Source organism: Gigantopelta aegis, chromosome 12, assembly GCF_016097555.1.
Source record: "Gigantopelta aegis isolate Gae_Host chromosome 12, Gae_host_genome, whole genome shotgun sequence".
NCBI classification, from domain to species: Eukaryota; Metazoa; Mollusca; class Gastropoda; order Neomphalida; family Peltospiridae; genus Gigantopelta; species Gigantopelta aegis.
In genome coordinates, this window is record NC_054710.1 from 28,574,681 (window position 1) to 28,594,059 (window position 19,379).

The window sequence follows — 19,379 nt, forward strand, 5'->3', positions numbered from 1 at the left end:
CGATCCCCATCGGTGGGCCTATTGGGCTTTTTCTCGTTCCAGCCAGTGCAGCACGTCTGGTAAATCAAAGGCTGTGGCATGTGCAATCCTGTCTGTGGAATGGTGCATATAAAAGAACCCTTGCTGCTAATCGAAAAGAGTAGCCTATGAAGTGGCGACAGCGGGTTTCCTATCTCAATATACAATATCTGTGTGGTCCTTAACCATATTATGTCCGACGCCATATAACCGTAAATAAAATGTGTTGAGTGCGTCGTTAAATAAAACATTGGGGGGGAGGGATGGGTCATTGATCATTGAATGGTGTATTTTCAAAACAAAGTACGTTCTGTTGTAAAGCAGTATTTATGTTGTTAGTGGAATCCTGTGAATATATCGCTGCTAAGTTCGTTTGGTGATGGTCGATCATTTGCAGGTATATTCGAAGTATACTAGTATACTAGTAATTACCATGTTATGATGATAAAATTAATGTTACAATTACAAATGTTACAATTGCACAATTACACAGTTTGCGACATAAATTATCATGGTCGACAAAATACAATGATAAAGTACATATCAATTGTACAGAGATAGAAAAGCAAGTTTGGCATTGCGAACAACAGGTTGGTGTAAAATTATTGTGATTTTTGTTCTGGCTGCTACAGTGGTGGTCGTCTTGGATTAAAAGTGATGTAGCAATGCTTTAATTAGCCGGGCATCGTTCAAAATGAATTCCTGGTGAATGTTGACAAATATCTATCAAAAAAAGCATATTTACGTTTGGTGCCCACGGATGGTACCAATTGGTCAAAGTTGGAGTATCAGCTCGTAGATTAATTATTTGCCTAATGGACTAATTATTTGCCTAATGGACTAATTAGTTGACTAATGAGCTAATTATTTGACTAATGGACTAATTATTTGACTAATGGACTAATTATTTGACTAATGGACTTTTTATTTGGTGCAGTATCAGCTCGTCGTTACCTTTTGACTGCACACACCGACAAATATGTATTCGCGCAATTTTGCAAACATATTTTATTGTACAAAGAACAAAAGAATTGGGCACAAGTTTGACAACTTACGAGGCCCTCTATATTCATGCAATATACTTGGCGACCTATATTACATAGCTGTAAATATAAACTACATGTATACATTCAAGGATAACCAGTGGAAGGAAATGTATTATATACAAAAGAATGTGAAGGAAAGAAAGAAAGAAAAAAAAATGATACAACAGATTACACAAATAGTACATCACGTGCAGTTAAACTCGCTATCACATTCACAAATAATCCTTATGGTAATTTAAATAATACTTTATTAATCAAAACGATGAGGATTTTTTTAATATATATTTGAACATAAGTAAATTGGCGCAATTAACCTAGTGCCGGGGCATAGATATTCGTAATTGGTAAATACCTAGTTGTCCCACTACGTAGAATTAATTTTAAGACCATTTATACAACTTTGTCTACTTCCCAGGTCATAGCCACATAGCCTTACAGCTGCTTCGCGAATACCTAACTAATCGTTAAGCAATGCTTAAGGGGAGGTTGCGCCCTCGTAAACAGCTACGTGTGTTTTGTGAATAAGGCCTTCTTTCCGCTCTCCTGCCCTGACCTACACGTAGAAACTGTTGAAGAGACTAGTTGTACAGCTCAGGTAAGACAGTCGTTTTGTTTCGTCGTTCACCATCTCCGTTAATAAGTAACGTTAAAAGTAGGTTTAAGAAAACAATAATTATACTTTAATGTTCCAATTATTTCTCTTTTTTTTAATACGAAACAGTTTTACTGTTACTTCCAAACAGTAAATGTGTCGGTGTTCATTTACAGGCGAGGATCTGCAGGGCCGTAGCTAGTGGGGTAGGGGAGGGGGAGGGGGGGGGGGGAGCTACACCCAGAAAAAATTCCGGAAAATAATATAGAAACTTAAAGAAAATTCTCTTCTTAACCGTTTAAGGAGTTTTAGACTATTAACTACTCAGATGCCCCCCCCCCCCCCCCCCCCCCAAAAAAAACCCAACCCCCCCCCCAAAAAAAAAACCCAACAAAAAAACCCAACAACAACAAACAAACAAACAAACAAAACAAACAACAACAACAAACAACAACAAACAAAAATAATAATAAAATAAAAAAATCCTAGCTACGGCCCTGAACTGGGACTTTTTAATGCAGGCAGCTTTATTGTAGTGTAGAAAGGTGACTTTGATACACAGGACAACACACGAATTAGGTGACCTAACCAAAGGAGGAGGGTGTCATACTATTTCATGGTAAAGAGCTCGCTTGAGGCGCGGGTTTCCACTGATGACCGGCCTCGGTGGCGTCGTGGTTAGGCCATCGGTCTACAGGCTGGTAGGTAATGGGTTCGGATCCCAGTCAAAGGCATGGGATTTTTAATCCAGATACCGACTCCAAACCCTGAGTGAGTGCTCCGCAAGGCTCAATGGGTAGGTGTAAACCACTTGCACCGACCAGTGATCCATAACTGGTTCAACAAAGGCCATGGTTTGTGCTATCCTGCCTGTGGGAAGCGCAAATAAAAGATCCCTTGCTGCTAATCGGAAGAGTAGCCCATATAGTGGCGACAGCGGGTTTCCTCTCAAAATCTGTGTGGTCCTTAACCATATGTCTGACGCCATATAACCGTAAATAAAATGTGTTGAGTGCGTCGTTAAATAAAACATTTCTTTCTTTCCACTGATGACTATGTGTCATCATTACCAAGTGTTTGACATCCAATAGCCGATGGATGGTTAATTAATCAATGTGCTCCACTGGTGTAGTTAAAACAAAACAACTTTAAAGGCATACTGTCACGGTTTTAAGGACCGTATTTCTCTAAAAATGGTTAATAAATAAAAATTGCATTAATTGTTGGAAAATAAATCTAGCTATCGCATCACCTTAACTGAACTATGATGGAATAAAATCCATGTAAACCCTCTCGGCAATTTTAGTTTTTGAATTATGGACCATTGCCATAATTCACTTATTTTTACAAAATATCATTACTAAATGGAGTATGGTGGTTATGAAGATGGTTGAATGAAGTACATTTAGGGACAAATCAAATAATTTTTGTTCAGGTAATACTTTGTTAGACCATTAAATAGGCCAGTGGTCTGTGACAATATGCCTTTAAACTAGTGTAGTGTTCATCGGGATAGACGCACACATATCGTTAATTGTACCTTTGATAATTCTTTAATATCTTCTTTATCATGCAACCAACGTTTCTACTGACAGAATATGATGATGAATAAAGCAAGGTCATATCTTACTACTAGCAGGATATGACTTTTGACGTCAATCATGTGACGTCACACGCATAGCTACATTACAAAATCGCTCATTTGGCCTCTAGACCATCGTACAATGTGGCTGAAATAACAGATATAGTAGTTTTCCCCCTTAATTTGTATGGTCTGCAGGTAAAAGATAATAACTAGTTAATGACGTCGGATATTTGATTTTTTTCCCCTGCTCAGGCCGAATGAGAAATTACCTTCACAGAATAAAGCAGATATCCAACGTCATTAACTAGTTATTCTCTATATCTTTATGTACACCTGAAAACAAACCCCAACCCCAAGATAGTTTACAACAATTCCATCATCTAAACTGGAGAAACAATTGCAGTTAATATTTCCATCAACATTTGATTATGATTTTATATATATATATATATATATATATATATATATATATATATATATATATATATATATATATATATATATATATAATCGAAATCAACCGATCAATTTTCGATTATAATCGATCACTGAAAAGTAACTTCATTTGGTATAATTTAACAGACGTGAAAATGAGTGACGTCAGACGAGTCGCCATTATTGGAGCTGGGGTGTCTGGATTGGCAGGTAAAAGATAATAACTAGTTAATGACGTCGGATATTTGATTTTTTTCCCCTGCTCAGGCCGAATGAGAAATTACCTTCACAGAATAAAGCAGATATCCATCGTCATTAAGTAGTTATTCTCTATATCTTTATGTACACCTGAAAACAAACCCCAACCCCAAGATAGTTTACAACAATTCCATCGTCTAAACTGGAGAAACAATCGCAGTTAATATTTCTACCGATCTTCGATTATGAATATTTTATTACATATAATCGAAATCAACCGATCAATTTTCGATTATAATCGATCACTGAAAAGTAACTTCGTTTGGTATAATTTAACAGACGTGAAAATGAGTGACGTCAGACGAGTCGCCATTATTGGAGCTGGAGTGTCTGGATTGGCTGCCCTCAAATCCTGTCTGGAGGAAGGACTAGAACCGGTGTGTTTTGAGAGATGCGGAGAAATCGGTAAGTTTATTTCTAGTGAACTAAATAACAGTCTGCTACTTAGGATATACTACCCACCGCAGACTAACCAATGCATGGTAATAAACAAGGGCGGACCTAGGATATATTTTAGGTGGGGAACTACGGGCAAACATGGACATGGGCCAACTATTTGAAAAGGGCACTTGTAAAACGATTGTTAAAATAACTGACACTTTGATGTGTTTAATGGGAGCAGCTCGTGTGTTTGATCCGCCCTTGATAAATAAACAAGTAAGCAGGAAACAAAATGTTTTTGTTTTTTTCAAACAGAATGGTCATTCCAACCAGTGTTCCACAACTGGTTTAGCATACGCACATACTCATGCACATACACACACAAATATCTCTCTCTCTCTCTCTCTCTCTCTCTCTCTCTCTCTCTCTCTCTCTCTCTCTCTCTCTCTCTCTCTCTCTCTCTCTCTCTCTCTCTCTCTCTCTCTATCTCTCTATATATATATATATATATATATATATATATATATATGTGTGTGTGTGTGTGTGTGACAGTGTGTGTGTGAGAGACAGAGAGAGAGAGAGAGAGAGAGAGAGAGAGAGAGAGAGAGAGAGAGAGAGAGAGAGAGAGAGGTGGGGGGTTATAACCAAAGTGTGTTTTTAGTATCGTATAAAAAATTGTTTTATGCAAGCTTTTGTCTATACATTCCTACAATATGATATTGACGATACCGAAACACCCGAATGATCTTCAGGCTCCGTATTCATAAACGTACTTAAGTGAATGCATGATACTTATCTATGTACTTTAAGTATGTATTTAGGTATCATACATTGACTTAAGTGTGTTTATGAATACGGAGCCAGGACTATGTAGACGGTGTATACAAGAGAACTGATATCCCGTCATCCCTTGTATTCTACTCTAATAGTCAGTCAATCGATCAACCACACCGATAGAACAGTCCGCATATGCTGATTAAAGGGACATATCCTAGTTTTTAAACACTATCGCTTATTTGTTTACTATTATAGGAGTGTTTGATAACTTAAATCATACTTTACTTAGATTTTATTATTTAGATAATCAATTTCCGTACATTCGAAGTGTTCTGCTTTAGGTCATCCTGGTGTTTTTAATATCACAAAATGCATTTCTCATATTTAAAAAAAAAAAACGCACGTGCGTCTGAGAAATAAAAGTTATGAAGTCGAGTTTTAGTCTATTTTTAGAGGGTATTTCACCATTTCAAAGTCACAGTCTCATGTTTCACTCAGTTGTAACGTTATCCAAATGTGTTACAGGTTTGTAGATTAACTGAACTTAGTGTCTGTCCCTTTAACCGAATTCAAATTGATCAGCAGTATTGCATTTTAGAAGAGACGCTAAATATATTAACTTTTACTTAGAAGTCTCGTGGGCTGTTTGACCAGATGTTGTACTGTTTAACCTTTGTATATATTCACATATTTATAGTCTATGATTTATGTACAGCATGTGACACAATTATAAAACAGTTATGTTCTTCGTCTACTACTATCATTTGCCTTAGGAACAGGAAATCATCAAATGAATGAAACCCAGGGAAAGAAGGGAAATGTTTTATTTAACGACGCACTCAACACATTTTATTTACGGTTATATGGCGTCGGAAATGTGGTTAAGAACCACACAGATATGGAGGGAGGAAACCCTCTGTCGCCACTTCATGGGCTACTCCTTTCGATAAGCAGCAAGGGATGTTTTATATGCACCATACCACAGACAGGATAGTACATACCACGGCCTTTGTTACACCAGTTGTGGAGCACTGACTGGAACGAGAAATAGCCCAATGGGTCCACTGGCGGAGATCGATCCTAGACCGCGCATCAAGCGAACACTTTACCACTGGGCTACACCCCGCCCTACATTCACATAATGGTGTATATATATATATATATATATATATATATATATATATATATATATATATATATATATATATATATATATCTTGTCTACACTGTTTTTATTTAAATCTTGAATTCTTATATTGATGTTGATCATCACCTTATTTGTTTGCATTACTATAGTTTGACACCCAATAGCCGATGTATTTTTCGTGCTGGGGTGTCGTTAAACATTCATTCATTCATTCATTTAATAAATAATTCAAAATAATTCATTGTCTTTCAATGAATGAAATTGCTATGGTTGTGAAATAAAATGTGACATCATTTCACTACTTGTACATTTGTATTCGCAATCGTAATCGATTACTTTCAATTTTCTTGTAATCGTAATCGTAACCGTAATAGTGACATTCTCAAGTAAACGAAATCGTAATTGATTACTTTCGTCAAGCAATCGCCCCATCTCTGATATATATATATATATATATATATATATATATATATATATATATATATATATATATATATATATATATATATATATATATATACCGAATGACGTTTGCGATTTCTGTGAACTTGGCACTGTTATTATTGAGTCGTGTGGGCAATTTGTTAGATTACATAGAAACAGATGTTGTAGCAGAACCAGTATTGGATATTCTATCGGATATTATGATGTATGATGGCGACAGAATGAATGAATGTTTAACGACACCCCAGCACGAAAAATACATCGGCTATTGGGTGTCAAACTATGGTAAATGCAAACAAATAAAGTGATGATCAACATCAATATAAAAATTCATGATTTAAATAAAAACAGTATAAAGAACTGTGCAAAAATGCAAATATCACAGATAGATACTGACTTATACTAAAAATTTCAATTTGTGCTGTATTGGCCATTCTCAAAGAGAATGTTACACCCCTGCACCACCGTGAGGTTACAGCACGCGCAGGGGATGGCGACAGAGTTATGAAAAAAACGTGTAACAGAAGACGCAACTGCTATCTCGTTTGGAAAGAAATGGCAGACATGGTTCATTTAACGACGCACTCAACACATTTATTTAATGTTATATGGCGTCGGATATATGGCTAAGGACCACACAGTTATTAAGAAAACCCGCTATCGCCACTTCATGGGCTACTCTTTTCGATAAGCAGCAAGGGATCTTTTATATGCACACTCCCACAGACAGAATAGTATATACCACGGCCTTTGTTACACCAGTTGTGGAGCACTGGCTGGAACGAGAAATAGCCCAATGGGTCCACTATCGGGGATCGATCCCAGACCGACCGCGCAGCCCCGCATAAGCAATAACTGCCTGCCGCATGACGAGTGTGGCCGTTTCAGTTTTTACAAACATTTAGGATCAGGGGCGGGATTTAGCTAAGTGGGTTGATTGCTCGCATGGGGTGCTTGCGTCTCAGGATCGAACCTCATCGGTGGAGCCTTTCAACTGACTGGGTTTTTTCTCGTTCCAACCAGTGCACCACAACTGGACCTGCCCGCCATCTGTAGGAAGATTGCCACCCCATGCCTGATTTGAAAAAATTAAAACCGTCACCAAGAGAGAGAGAGAGAGAGAGAGAGAGAGAGAGAGAGAGAGAGAGAGAGAGAGAGAGAGAGAGAGAGAGAGAGAGAGAGAGAGATAGAGAGAGACATATACATGTTTTATGGGTTTTAGTTTTATTTCATGTAAATACAATACTTTAAAAAATATTTTGCTAGCCTTTTAATAGTTTTAAAATCTCTCATAAATCACAGGAGTGGCTTGTGTACTTTTACTGCTGTATTACTGTATTATTACTGTTGAACTAGCCTCGGTGGCGTCGTGGTTAGACCATCGGTCTACAGGCTGGTAGGTACTGGGTTCGGATCCCAGTCGAGGCATGGGATTTTTAATCCAGATACCGACTCCAAACCCTGAGTGAGTGCTCCGCAAGGCTGAATGGGTAGGTGTAAACCACTTGCACCGACCAGTGATCCATAACTTGTTCAACAAAGGCCATGGTTTGTGCTATCCTGCCTGTGGGAAGCGCAAATAAAAGATCCCTTGCTGCTGATCGGAAAGAGTAGCCCATGTAGTGGCGACAGCGGGTTTCCTCTCAAAATCTGTGTGGTCCTTAACCATATGTCTGACGCCATATAACCGTAAATAAAATGTGTTGAGTGCGCCGTTAAATAAAACATTTCTTTCTTTCTTTCTTTATTACTGTTGAACTCGTATTCTTATTTTAATCTGTGCACAAGGTGAGACGTAAATAAAGAATGTGTGTGTCTGCCTGTCTGACGTCGACCTAAGAGTCTCCAAACATTAGACATGACGACAAAGTAAACGAAATGGAGCGGAAACTGCACGACAGGCCCATTGACTTGCTCGAGAGTGTTGACAGTATGCAGTCATTCGAAACGACTGTCAGAATGGCCTGTGTCTTCTTAAAGGGACATTCCTGAGTTTGCTGCATTGTAAGATGTTTCAAACTTTATTTCGATTCACTCAGGCCGTCAAACGACAGCATATGAGGACATATTTTACAATAGTTGTTTACAGTGACAAGATGACAACAGGAGTTCTTCATAGAATATATACAGACATAATTCAAAATAGCTATATACACATTTTAAAAAGAAGACACATGGTGACAGAACATTTAAATAAAGCAGATAAATTTTTAGAAGTCAGTACTTTTAAAAGTATAAAATGTTATTGAAGATGTTTATCTATGGTTTACTAAATTTACTTGTAATTTTGACAATTTACGGAGAGTGTTTATTCTATTACAATTAAACAGTTCTTTGAATTTAAGAGTGCTAGGTTTTTTATAATAATATGGCTTTATAAACTTTTTGCGTGTATTCATAAAATAATTACATTTAAATAAGTAGTGATATTCATCTCCAATATCATTTTCTTCACACAATGTACATAATCTATTTTCGACTGGGATGCTATTCCAGCGTCCTGTTTCTATGGGTAAATAATGATTACATGTTCTGAATTTCAGAAGGTTGGTCCACAATTTTACGGTTAATTTAATAAAGTATTTTTCCAAATTTAAAGTTTGTTTAAAAATAGAATTTATTTTGCCTTTGGGTGTAGACTCGATGTTGTTATGCCATGTTTATAGGTACAGGTCTAGTTGCCTTCGTTTAACATGCTCAGTTAATATTTTTACGGATGGGAAATTTTTCGACATATAAATATCGGTCATGCCTAGTTTATATAACAGGACTAATAAAATACGTCTATGATTAAACTTACATATTAAATATATTTTCTTGTTTAGAATATCAGTGTCTGTATATTCAATGTGTTTCTGGCCGTTTTAATATTTGTAAGAAGCTCAAACTGGATTTTTTTTTTCAAATAATTTCGTACGTACGAAAAAATTGTTTTTAGGAAATAAGATGAAATTTAACCTAGTACAAATATTAGAACGATCAGAAACACGTTTAATATACAGCCACTAATATTTTATGCAGAAAAATATATTTGATATGTAATTACAGTCGTCAAAAAGTCTCTGTTAGTCAATAACATCTTAAAAATTGCAGCAAACTCAGGAATGTCCCTTTAAAGATAGTTTAACCCCATACTGTTACGAAACAGCAACGCTTGCCAATAGCCACGCTCTGGTGAACTCTGTTTATACCGATAACCGTGGTCTGTAGATAGATGTAAGACATAATGTAATGCTTATGGTAACACTTTGCATACTTTTAATACTGAACGTAGCGTGACAGTGGCGTAGCCAGGGGGGTGCAAGAGGTGTCATGCCCTCTCCCCCCCCCCCCCCCCCAATCCCGGGAAATTTTTACCTTTTCGCTTATTAATAACATTAAAAGGGTTCCTGTGTCATATCCCACGACACAGGAGCCCCCCCCCCCCCCCCCATACAAAATCCCGTCTACGCCACTGTAGCGTAACCAATAAACAAACATTAATTGTGGCTAAACGACTACACAAATCTTATGAACGTAGAGTTAAAGGGAGAGTAAACTGAAACAAGAGCCTTATATGTTGGAAAGATGCATATCCGGACCACCAACACATACTGACACTTTAACAAATGAAAAACGCGTAATTTTATAGTTAATAACAAAAAAAACATGATTATTCCTGCTAACTTTGTCAATTGTTTTCGGTGCGTCCGGAATTCTAGCTTGGGGCGAAGTGGCGTCAGCTCCGACCAACTCATATGCACAGTGTAAACAGAGGCAGTCATTTACGACAAGGTGATTCGCAACCTAACTTGTAAAACAACATAATGACTTGATAATATAATAAACTATTTAACTAAATATATTTCACTTTGCATTAATGGAACGAAATGGTGTTATAGTATTTTTCTCTCTTAAAAAATCCAAAGAAAAAAATGCATATTATTAGGCCTATTGGTAGGGTACGTTGGAACAAAAACGACCACTCATGATACCCAAGTGATCATTTTCTTTTCTTTGTAACTACGTAATTGGTCAGTTTTGTGATTTCAGATGGGAAAGTCTATTTAATCAAGGGTCTTACGGAATTATTTACAGTAATAAAGCAGGACGGCTGATAATGTCCATTACAATTTTAAGGGGTAATCGCGCGGTTATCCCACAATACCCTGTGACCAGGTATGTATTTGTGTGTGTCTAGACACCTTGACTGGTGGCCGTCCAAAATATACACCTGTCAATCAGAAACCACTGGTACAGGCCACGGAAAGAAAATACCAATTAACTAAGAAAACATTCCGAGTCTCATTTCTGTACGTGGGTTAATGTATGGACGAAACATAATACAGTTATTTCGACGAATCCAGGACATTTTTCCCCCAGGACATTTGCCCCCCAGTCCAAAAATGGATAGGTGGACATTTGTCCTAGCCAACATTTCTACTGGGGGGCAAATGTCCTAGCCAACATTTCTACGGGGGGGGGGGGGGGGGGCAAATGTCCTAGCCATCATTTCGACTTGGGGGCAAATGTCCACCTATCCATTTTTGGACTGGGGGCAAATGTCCTGGGGGGCAAATGTCCGTATCTCATTTCGACACTTTGACAATGGTCGTTTATTTTGTATTGAAGAATAATGTATACTTATTGCTGGCTTACTGGCATGGTTATTATTACAAAACATTGTGATGCATCCGCAGAAATCAGGTATGTTTTGTTTCTTCAGTTCTAAGACTACTTCTTGACGTGACACGTTGGGTATGACGTAACCACCAGCTCGCCAGAGGACGTATTCACTGGGATCGTACAAAATGGCTACGCCCGTTATATATAATAACCGTCACATTTAACCGTTTTATTAATTAAATATACGAATATATTTGTTGATATTAAGCAATACTTACTTAATCCCCTCCGTGCTAAGAAGCACATAAGGCTGTAACCAGAGATCGCCACTGATGCCTGTCTTTTACCAGCTTCTCCAGCAGCCCCCAGCTCAGACTGCCCTCTCGGCATTCCTTCTCTACTGTCCTCCTCCATGTTTCTTTCGGTCTTCCTCGTTTCCTTTTTCCAGGAGGGGTACAACTCTTGGTAGGGCTGTTTGAGGCATTCTGATGTATATCGGCCGGATATTATATTTAATTTATGAGCAGATATTCTACATTTTACCATTTCCTTTAAATGCTGATTGTCTATGTGTTTTCGAAGTTACATTATAATTTAAATTCATTTAACAGATATTGGTAGAGATTCCTTTTTGGTGTTGCTATTATTCGGCTGTAACAAAGCTGTTTAAATGTGTCGCATATCCTTTCCTTAATTATATTATAAATATTATTATTATCATGTGTTAACTCCCATACACAATTTAAACTAAGCTATTTAGATCCTGATTAATATTCATTAACCAATTATCTTCATACATATTCATCCTCATACAGAGCTCTTAATATACAATTATTTGAATTTCGCATCCTATTCCAATGTTTGAAGGTTTTTAATTTTATTGCAGTCTGTAAAGGGAACTGTCGTAATTCACAATATACAAATTCATTATAAGTTTCCTTACGTACCCCAAGTATTTTTTTTACCAAATTGAACATGAATGTTTTCAGTATCTTGGCCAGAATGAAAACCCCAGATTTCAGCCCCATGGCTAAGAACACTATTAACATACGTGTCGACAATGGATAACTTTGTTTCAATATTAAACAATTCGTATTACACACATTTAGCATTGAAAACAGGGCTTTGCATCCTTGTTCAGCAGCTCGTTTCTGTGTACAAATGCAAATAAATTTACCATTATAAAAAAAACAAAGAAACAATAATACTAAATAAACATAATCAGTATCAATAAACCTTTCATTATTTCGAATTGTTCCTCCATTTCTAAAAGCAACATATATATATGAGATGCCAGACGAACAGACAACCACCCACGTAAAATGTAATATATTTTAACATATATATATATATATATGTGTGTGTGTGTGTGTGTGTGTGTGTGTGTGTGTGTATGTGTGTGTGTGTGTATGTGTGTGTGCGTGTGTGTGTGTGTATTTCTACCAGGACTTGTAGCATTGCATTTAAGCATTAGTATACAACAATATTATCATAAACTTTCTCAATACAAAACAGTATTCTTTAAGCATTTAAGCACTAGTGCATTAGTATAACAACAATACTATCACAAACTTTGTGTATATATATATATATATATACACACACACAAAGTTTGTAATAGTATTGTTGTTATACTAATGCGTAAACGGTGTATACGTGTATACGAACAGTTCTACTATCAAAGTAAAAGACAATGTGATATCATTTATATGATCTGCACTGATTGACCAGGAATCGCTGATTATGATTGCGATTGCGATTACGTGGCATTTTCAAACATGGTAATCAATTACGATTGCGATTACGTAGCATTTTCAAACATGCTAATCAATTACGATTGCGATTACGTGGCATTTTCAAACATGGTAATCAATTACGATTGCGATTACGTGGCATTTTCAAACATGGTAATCAATTACGTACTCGATTACACTTACATTCATTTCTCTGGTTCTATTGAAACAAATAAAACATATATTTGCATCAGGTTCGCTTTTATTTGAGTTTGGAGTTTATAATTACTATTTGCAGGCGGTATGTGGAACGCGGACGACAACTCCTTTTCGACTTCGTCTCCAAAAACGTACCCTTCACTTGTATCCAACACGAGTAAAATGATGACCTGTTTCAGCGACTTTCTTTTCTCTGAAGAAACTCCAGCGTATATGACTCAAAAAATGATTTACAACTATCTAGTTAGATACGTTGATCATTTTAAACTCCGGAACTACATACAGTGCAAGACCGAAATTCAGGAAGTCTCGAAAGCGCGAGATTATGACGAGACCGGAAACTGGGAACTCGCCATTGAAGACAGCGATGGAAAACGCCGTGTGGAGATTTTCAATGCCGTCATGATTTGCACGGGAAGTTTGAGAAAGCCTCGATATCCTGACATAGAAGGAATGAGAAGTTTTCAAGGAAAGATCGAACATGCCATGGGCTTCAGAACAGGAGAAGTGTACAAGGGCAAAAATGTTGTCGTAATTGGTGAGTAAAGGGAAGGGGTGACGGAGAGAGAGAGAGAGAGAGAGAGAGAGAGAGAGAGAGAGAGAGAGAGAGAGAGAGAGAGAGAGAGAGAGAGAGAGAGAGAGAGAGAGAGAGAGAGATATATATATATATATATATATATATATATATACACAGACAGACAGACAGAAACAGAGAGCGAAAGACACAGGGAGCGAAAGAGACAGAGTCAGAGAGCGAAAGACACAGAGACAGAGAGCGAAAGAGACAGAGACAGAGAGCGAAAGAGACAGAGATAGAGAGCGAAAGACACAGAGACAGAGATAGAGAGCGAAAGACACAGAGACAGAAAAGTTTTTTTTGTTTAAGAACACCATTAGATTATATTGATTTATTAATCATCGGCTGCTTGGTAATTTTGACATATTGTCTAAGAGATGAAACCCGCTACATTTGTTTTCATTAGCAGCAACGTATCTTTTATATGCACCATCCCACAGACAGGAGAGTACATACCACGGCCTTTAGTATACCAGTCGTTGTACACTAGCTGGAACGAGAAATAGCCCAATGGGCGGTTGGTGAGTATTTCGTATACTGTGTCGTAATGATGCTTTTCTCTCTCTCTCTCTCTCTCTCTCTCTCTCTCTCTCTCTCTCTCTCTCTCTCTCTCTCTCTCTCTCTCTCTCTCTCTCTCTCTCTTGGTGACGGTTTTAATTTTTTCAAATCAGGTATGGGGTGGCAATCTACCTACAGAAGGCGTGGCAGTCCTCCTGTAGAAGAGGCACCAGGAAAAGTCGCAATCTCGCCGCAATGTCTTTTCGACTCTGTCTTGTGTTGAAATTCGATTTTCATCACGATAAGAGGTTGTTTTTTTGTTTGTTTGTTTGTTTTTGCTTAGTTTTTTTTTTTTTTTTTTTTGGGGGGGGGGGGGGTTGTTGGGTTTTTGTTGTTGTTTTGTTCGGGTTGGATTGATGATTAATGTTGAGCTATCCTATGGCGCTATCGGAATACGCTAGCGAACTAGGACAGCCCAAGTTGTACTGCTGTTAACATGACAGTACATTTGTATTGTTATTTGTTAATGTGATGTGACGTCATGTCGTCTGCTATAGTACCCATGCGTTGTATCGTGGAATATGTTTTAAACGTAATTCTTTTTATTCAATATTTGCAGGAAATTCGTTCTCAGCTGGAGACATATCTTGTGCTGCCGCAGGATACGCAAATCAGGTGACGTCTTCTGTTTGATTTGCATTGGTGACAGATATCTATAACATAAGCTCAAGGTTCCACGCCACCATTAAATACTCCATGCACTTCAATACAATTACTATGTCAGAATAATATACCCTGTGGAAATTACAACTCTATCGAGAGGGACATATGACTGCTAATTTGATACAGTGCTCTCATTTGACAAGTACTGTGTAAAATGTCAACTTAGGTCGACCTCGAAATTTTTCAATCAGCCACCCTCATGTCAGAGTAGTGTGTTGTCTTAAGGCCTAAAGTCCGGCCAGAGATTGCAAACTATTTTGTCTGGTGGCCATACGGTTTAATATACACCCCCCCCCCCCCCCCCCCCTCTCCACCTCCACCGCAACCCCTCTCTCTCTCTCTCTCTCTCTCTCTCTCTCTCTCTCTCTCTCTCTCTCTCTCTCTCTCTCTCTCTTTCTCTCTGTGTCTCTCCCTCTCTCCCCCTCTGTGTGTGTGTGTGTGTGTGGTGTGTGTGTGTGTGTGTGTGTGTGTGTGCTCTCTCTCTCTCTCTCTCTCTCTCTCTCTCTCTCTGTGCCCTACCTCCCATCTCCCCCCCATCTCTCTTCTTCTTCTTATTCTTCTTCTTCTATCCCTCGTCCTCTTTTCATTCTCCCATTTTCATCCTTTCCCAGCCTCTCATTCTCCGTCTCTTCTTGAAGTTGAAGATACAGTTTACTGCATCTAGAAGAAGATCATCTTCAAAGTTAATTTTCCCTTACACAAGTAAAACAAACATTCGGGGCTGGATGTAGCGCAGTGATAAAGGTCTTGCTTGAACCGCGGTCGGTTTGGCATCGATGCCCATCAATGGGCCCATTGTGCTATTTCTCGTTCCAACCAGTGCACCACGACTGGTATGTCAAAGGCCGTGGTATGTGCTATCCTGTCTGTGGAGTGTGGGATGGTGCATATAAAAAACCGCTTGCCATCAGACCGCTTGCCAGATTTCCTCTCTTAGATTATGTGCTAAAATTATGAAACGTTTGATATCCAATGGCCGATGATTAATAACTGATTGTGCTCTAGTTTTGTCTTTAAACAAAACAAACTTTATCTTTAACAGACATTCCTTTCCTCTCTTCCTTTTCCCCCCATGAAGGTACATATCAGTGTTGGCCAGGGGTGCACTCTCATAACAAGATTTGACGAAAATGGATTTCCCCTGGATATGCAAATGCTAAAACGCGAATATTTATACAGTCCAACATGGACGATTCCATTTTTTAAGAAGCAAGTCATGAAATGGTCGAGCCTTGCCATAAATCATGACGTAGTCGGCATGCACTCAAATCGAGACATCCTGTTTAGCGCCGTTATGACCAATGACGAAATAGGTTTAAAAATCATGACGGGCAAGGTGAAGGTCGTGGGAAGAGTCCTCAAGATGGTGAAGAGAAGCGTTCACATCGATGACGGGACCGTGGTGGATGACGTAGACGTCGTGGTGTTTGCTACTGGATACGAACGACATCTTCCGTTTCTCGACAACAGTTTGGTGGATTCGGCTCAAGCTATAAGTTGGTATACTTCGTTTACCTGTCTGTTATTGTATTTTTAAAACTGAATTATTTTAAGTTTCTTTTAATTATTTATTTTATTTTGATTGCTTAACTGGCCATAATCCATTTTATGTCATTGCCAAGTAACAATTACATTTTCATGGAGGGTAAAAAATTTAGTTGTTTGTAGAAAAAAATGTTTCTAGAGTTTGAAGTTAATACAACTATCGATATTGTAATTACTAAGTTTAAGTTACCGCATCATAATCATCACAATCGTCGTCAAAATCACCATCATAATCACCATCATCACAATCATCATCATCATCACAATAGTCATCATAATAATAATCATCATCATAATCACAATCGTCATCATAATCATCATCATCACAATCTTCATCATAATTATCATCATCATTATCACAATCTTCATCATAATCATCATCATCATCATCATCATCGTCGTCGTCGTCGTCATCGTAATCGTCATCGTCATTATTGTGATTATTATTATTATTGTTATTATTATTTCCAGAGGATCAGAGAAACGATTGGTACAAGTTAATATTTCCTGTACATCTACGACACCCCACGTTGGCTATGGTCGGCATGGTAACTGCAGAGGGACCCAACCTACCGATCTTTGAGATGCAGTCGAGATTTGCTGCCAGGGTGTTCTGCGGCAAACTCAAACTTCCAGAAAAGTGTGACATGCTGAAGGACATAGACAAGTGGAACTCGGACTTCAAACTGAAATTTTCCTTTTACAAGCACCAGGTACTGTACATTTGACATATAGTCTTAGAGAGGAAATCCGCTACATATTTCCGTTAGTAACAAGGAATCGTTTATATGCACCATCCCAAAGACAGGGTAGCACATACCACGGCCTTTGATATACCAATCGTGGTGAAACGAGAAATAGCCCAATGGGCCCACCGACGGGGATCGATTCCAAACCGACTGCACATCAGTCTTTACCACTGAGCTACGTCCCGTCCCTATTAGCATGTGACGTGCACCAACCCGTCATGGCAGTACATGTATAAAATGGATGGTGGTGCTTTATGATAACCTACAAGAAAATAGTAAGACAGCATATTTAAACGTTTGATCTTCGATTCATGCCAACTGACACTGAGTTTTATAAATATTAATAATGTAGTATATTGCAAATGAACTTAAGTTAATTTAAATATGGATTGAACACAATTCGATTATTATCTCATGTTGTTTATATTTTGTTACAAGATAAATTGCTCCTAATATATTATTGCAGGTTACCTAGAGTCGTTGTTATAGTAAATATCAGATATATATTAAAATCAATAACAATATTTGACCAATTGACCAAAAGGTTATCTCATTCATTAATATTGATTTTACTCAAACTCCATTCTCATCCAAGTACAGCTGTAATTGACCCTTCCCCTTCCCCCTCCCGCCATGGAATCGTGGACTGGTTATGCCAGAACCCGAATCCATGGTGGGCGTGCCCGAACCGTAAGGATGTGGGCACATTAATATAGTTCCCTTCCCTTCCCATGATCATTATGAATTTGATTAATAAAGTAATACTTTGGTCATTATGAATTTGAATTATGAAATAAATACGGTTTGCTTATATTATTTAGCACAAAGCATTTTTTTTCTCTGTTATACATATATTTAGAATGAATGAATGAATGAATGAATGTTTAACGACACCCCAGCACGAAAAATACATCGGCTATTGGGTGTCAAACTATGGTAATGCAAATAAATAAAGTGATGATCAACATCAATATAAAAATTCAAGGTTTAAACAAAAACAGTGTAAAGAACTGTGCCAAAAATACAAATACAAATATCACAGAATTTTACGGACACCGAATTTTACTCTAAACTTCAATTTGTGCTGTATTGGCCATTCTCAAAGAGAATGTTACACCCCTGCACCACGGTGAGGTTACAGCACGCGCAGGGGACATATATTTAGAAGGATTTCGACAGTGGATAACAAACCATACCTATATATGTATGATAACATATTAATTTGTTTCAATATATTTTACAGGTTCCGTTTATTCGATACATGGATGAAGTATCAGCCGAGTTGGGCGTTAAACCTGACTTCTGGAAGTTGATCTGGCGAGACCCACGACTTGCGTACTTGTGCACATTTGGCCCCGCCTCCCCGGTTCAATACCGACTACTTGGACCCCACAGCAATGCCGAGGCTGTCAATCACTGCTACGCCATCTACAAGAACACGTTTTCTGGTGTCAGACACAGAAGAGTTCCACCACGAAAACCCATCACCTTGCTTCCTACTCACATACAAATTCTGATCGCTGCTGTGTTTGTAGGCGTTCTGTATTGTATTTGGCTAACATATTTCTTGTAACTATGGTTAGGGAAAAACTGTTACCCCAGAGATCTGTCATATTTTTTTACAATTTATTTATTACGTAGTGGCACTGTGACATTTCACAATATAGAAAATCCGTAATATATTATTATACAAATGCATCCACGCGCACACATGCATACAATACTCAACCCAAAAACACGCACATACACACATGCACACACAGAGATAAACAAACACGCGAAACACACGCACATGCATAGACATACACACGCAAACAACACAAACACGCATACATGCACACACATGTACACACGAAACAAATTCAAATTCTTCATTACTTTCAGTTTTTACAACTTATCAGCATTACACAAACATAAATATAAAATACATACTGTACAGGATAATGGTGGAGAGTGATTTACCTTATTGAATACATAATAATATATATACTTACATGGATGCCTGGATAGCTCAGAACACATCGTGGTTAGTCTGCAATTTGCGGGC

General features: G+C 37.9%; 1 protein-coding gene across 2 annotated transcripts; it reads left to right on the forward strand.

Annotated features, from left to right (window-relative positions):
• The first annotated feature begins 1,561 nt into the window (after positions 1-1,561).
• On the forward strand, positions 1,562-19,340 carry LOC121386859 (dimethylaniline monooxygenase [N-oxide-forming] 2-like). Of its 2 annotated transcripts, XM_041517880.1 has the most exons (7): positions 1,562-1,659; positions 4,214-4,339; positions 13,320-13,778; positions 14,935-14,990; positions 16,117-16,534; positions 17,055-17,296; positions 18,576-19,340. In XM_041517880.1, the coding sequence occupies exons 2-7, from the start codon at positions 4,222-4,224 to the stop codon at positions 18,903-18,905; spliced, it is 1,623 nt and encodes a 540-aa protein (XP_041373814.1). In that variant the 5' UTR covers positions 1,562-1,659; positions 4,214-4,221; the 3' UTR covers positions 18,906-19,340. The 2 variants fall into 2 exon arrangements, with proteins under 2 accessions (XP_041373814.1, XP_041373815.1); XM_041517881.1 differs by lacking the exons at positions 1,562-1,659; positions 4,214-4,339 and adding an exon at positions 7,876-7,898.
• Positions 19,341-19,379: the final 39 nt, after the last annotated feature.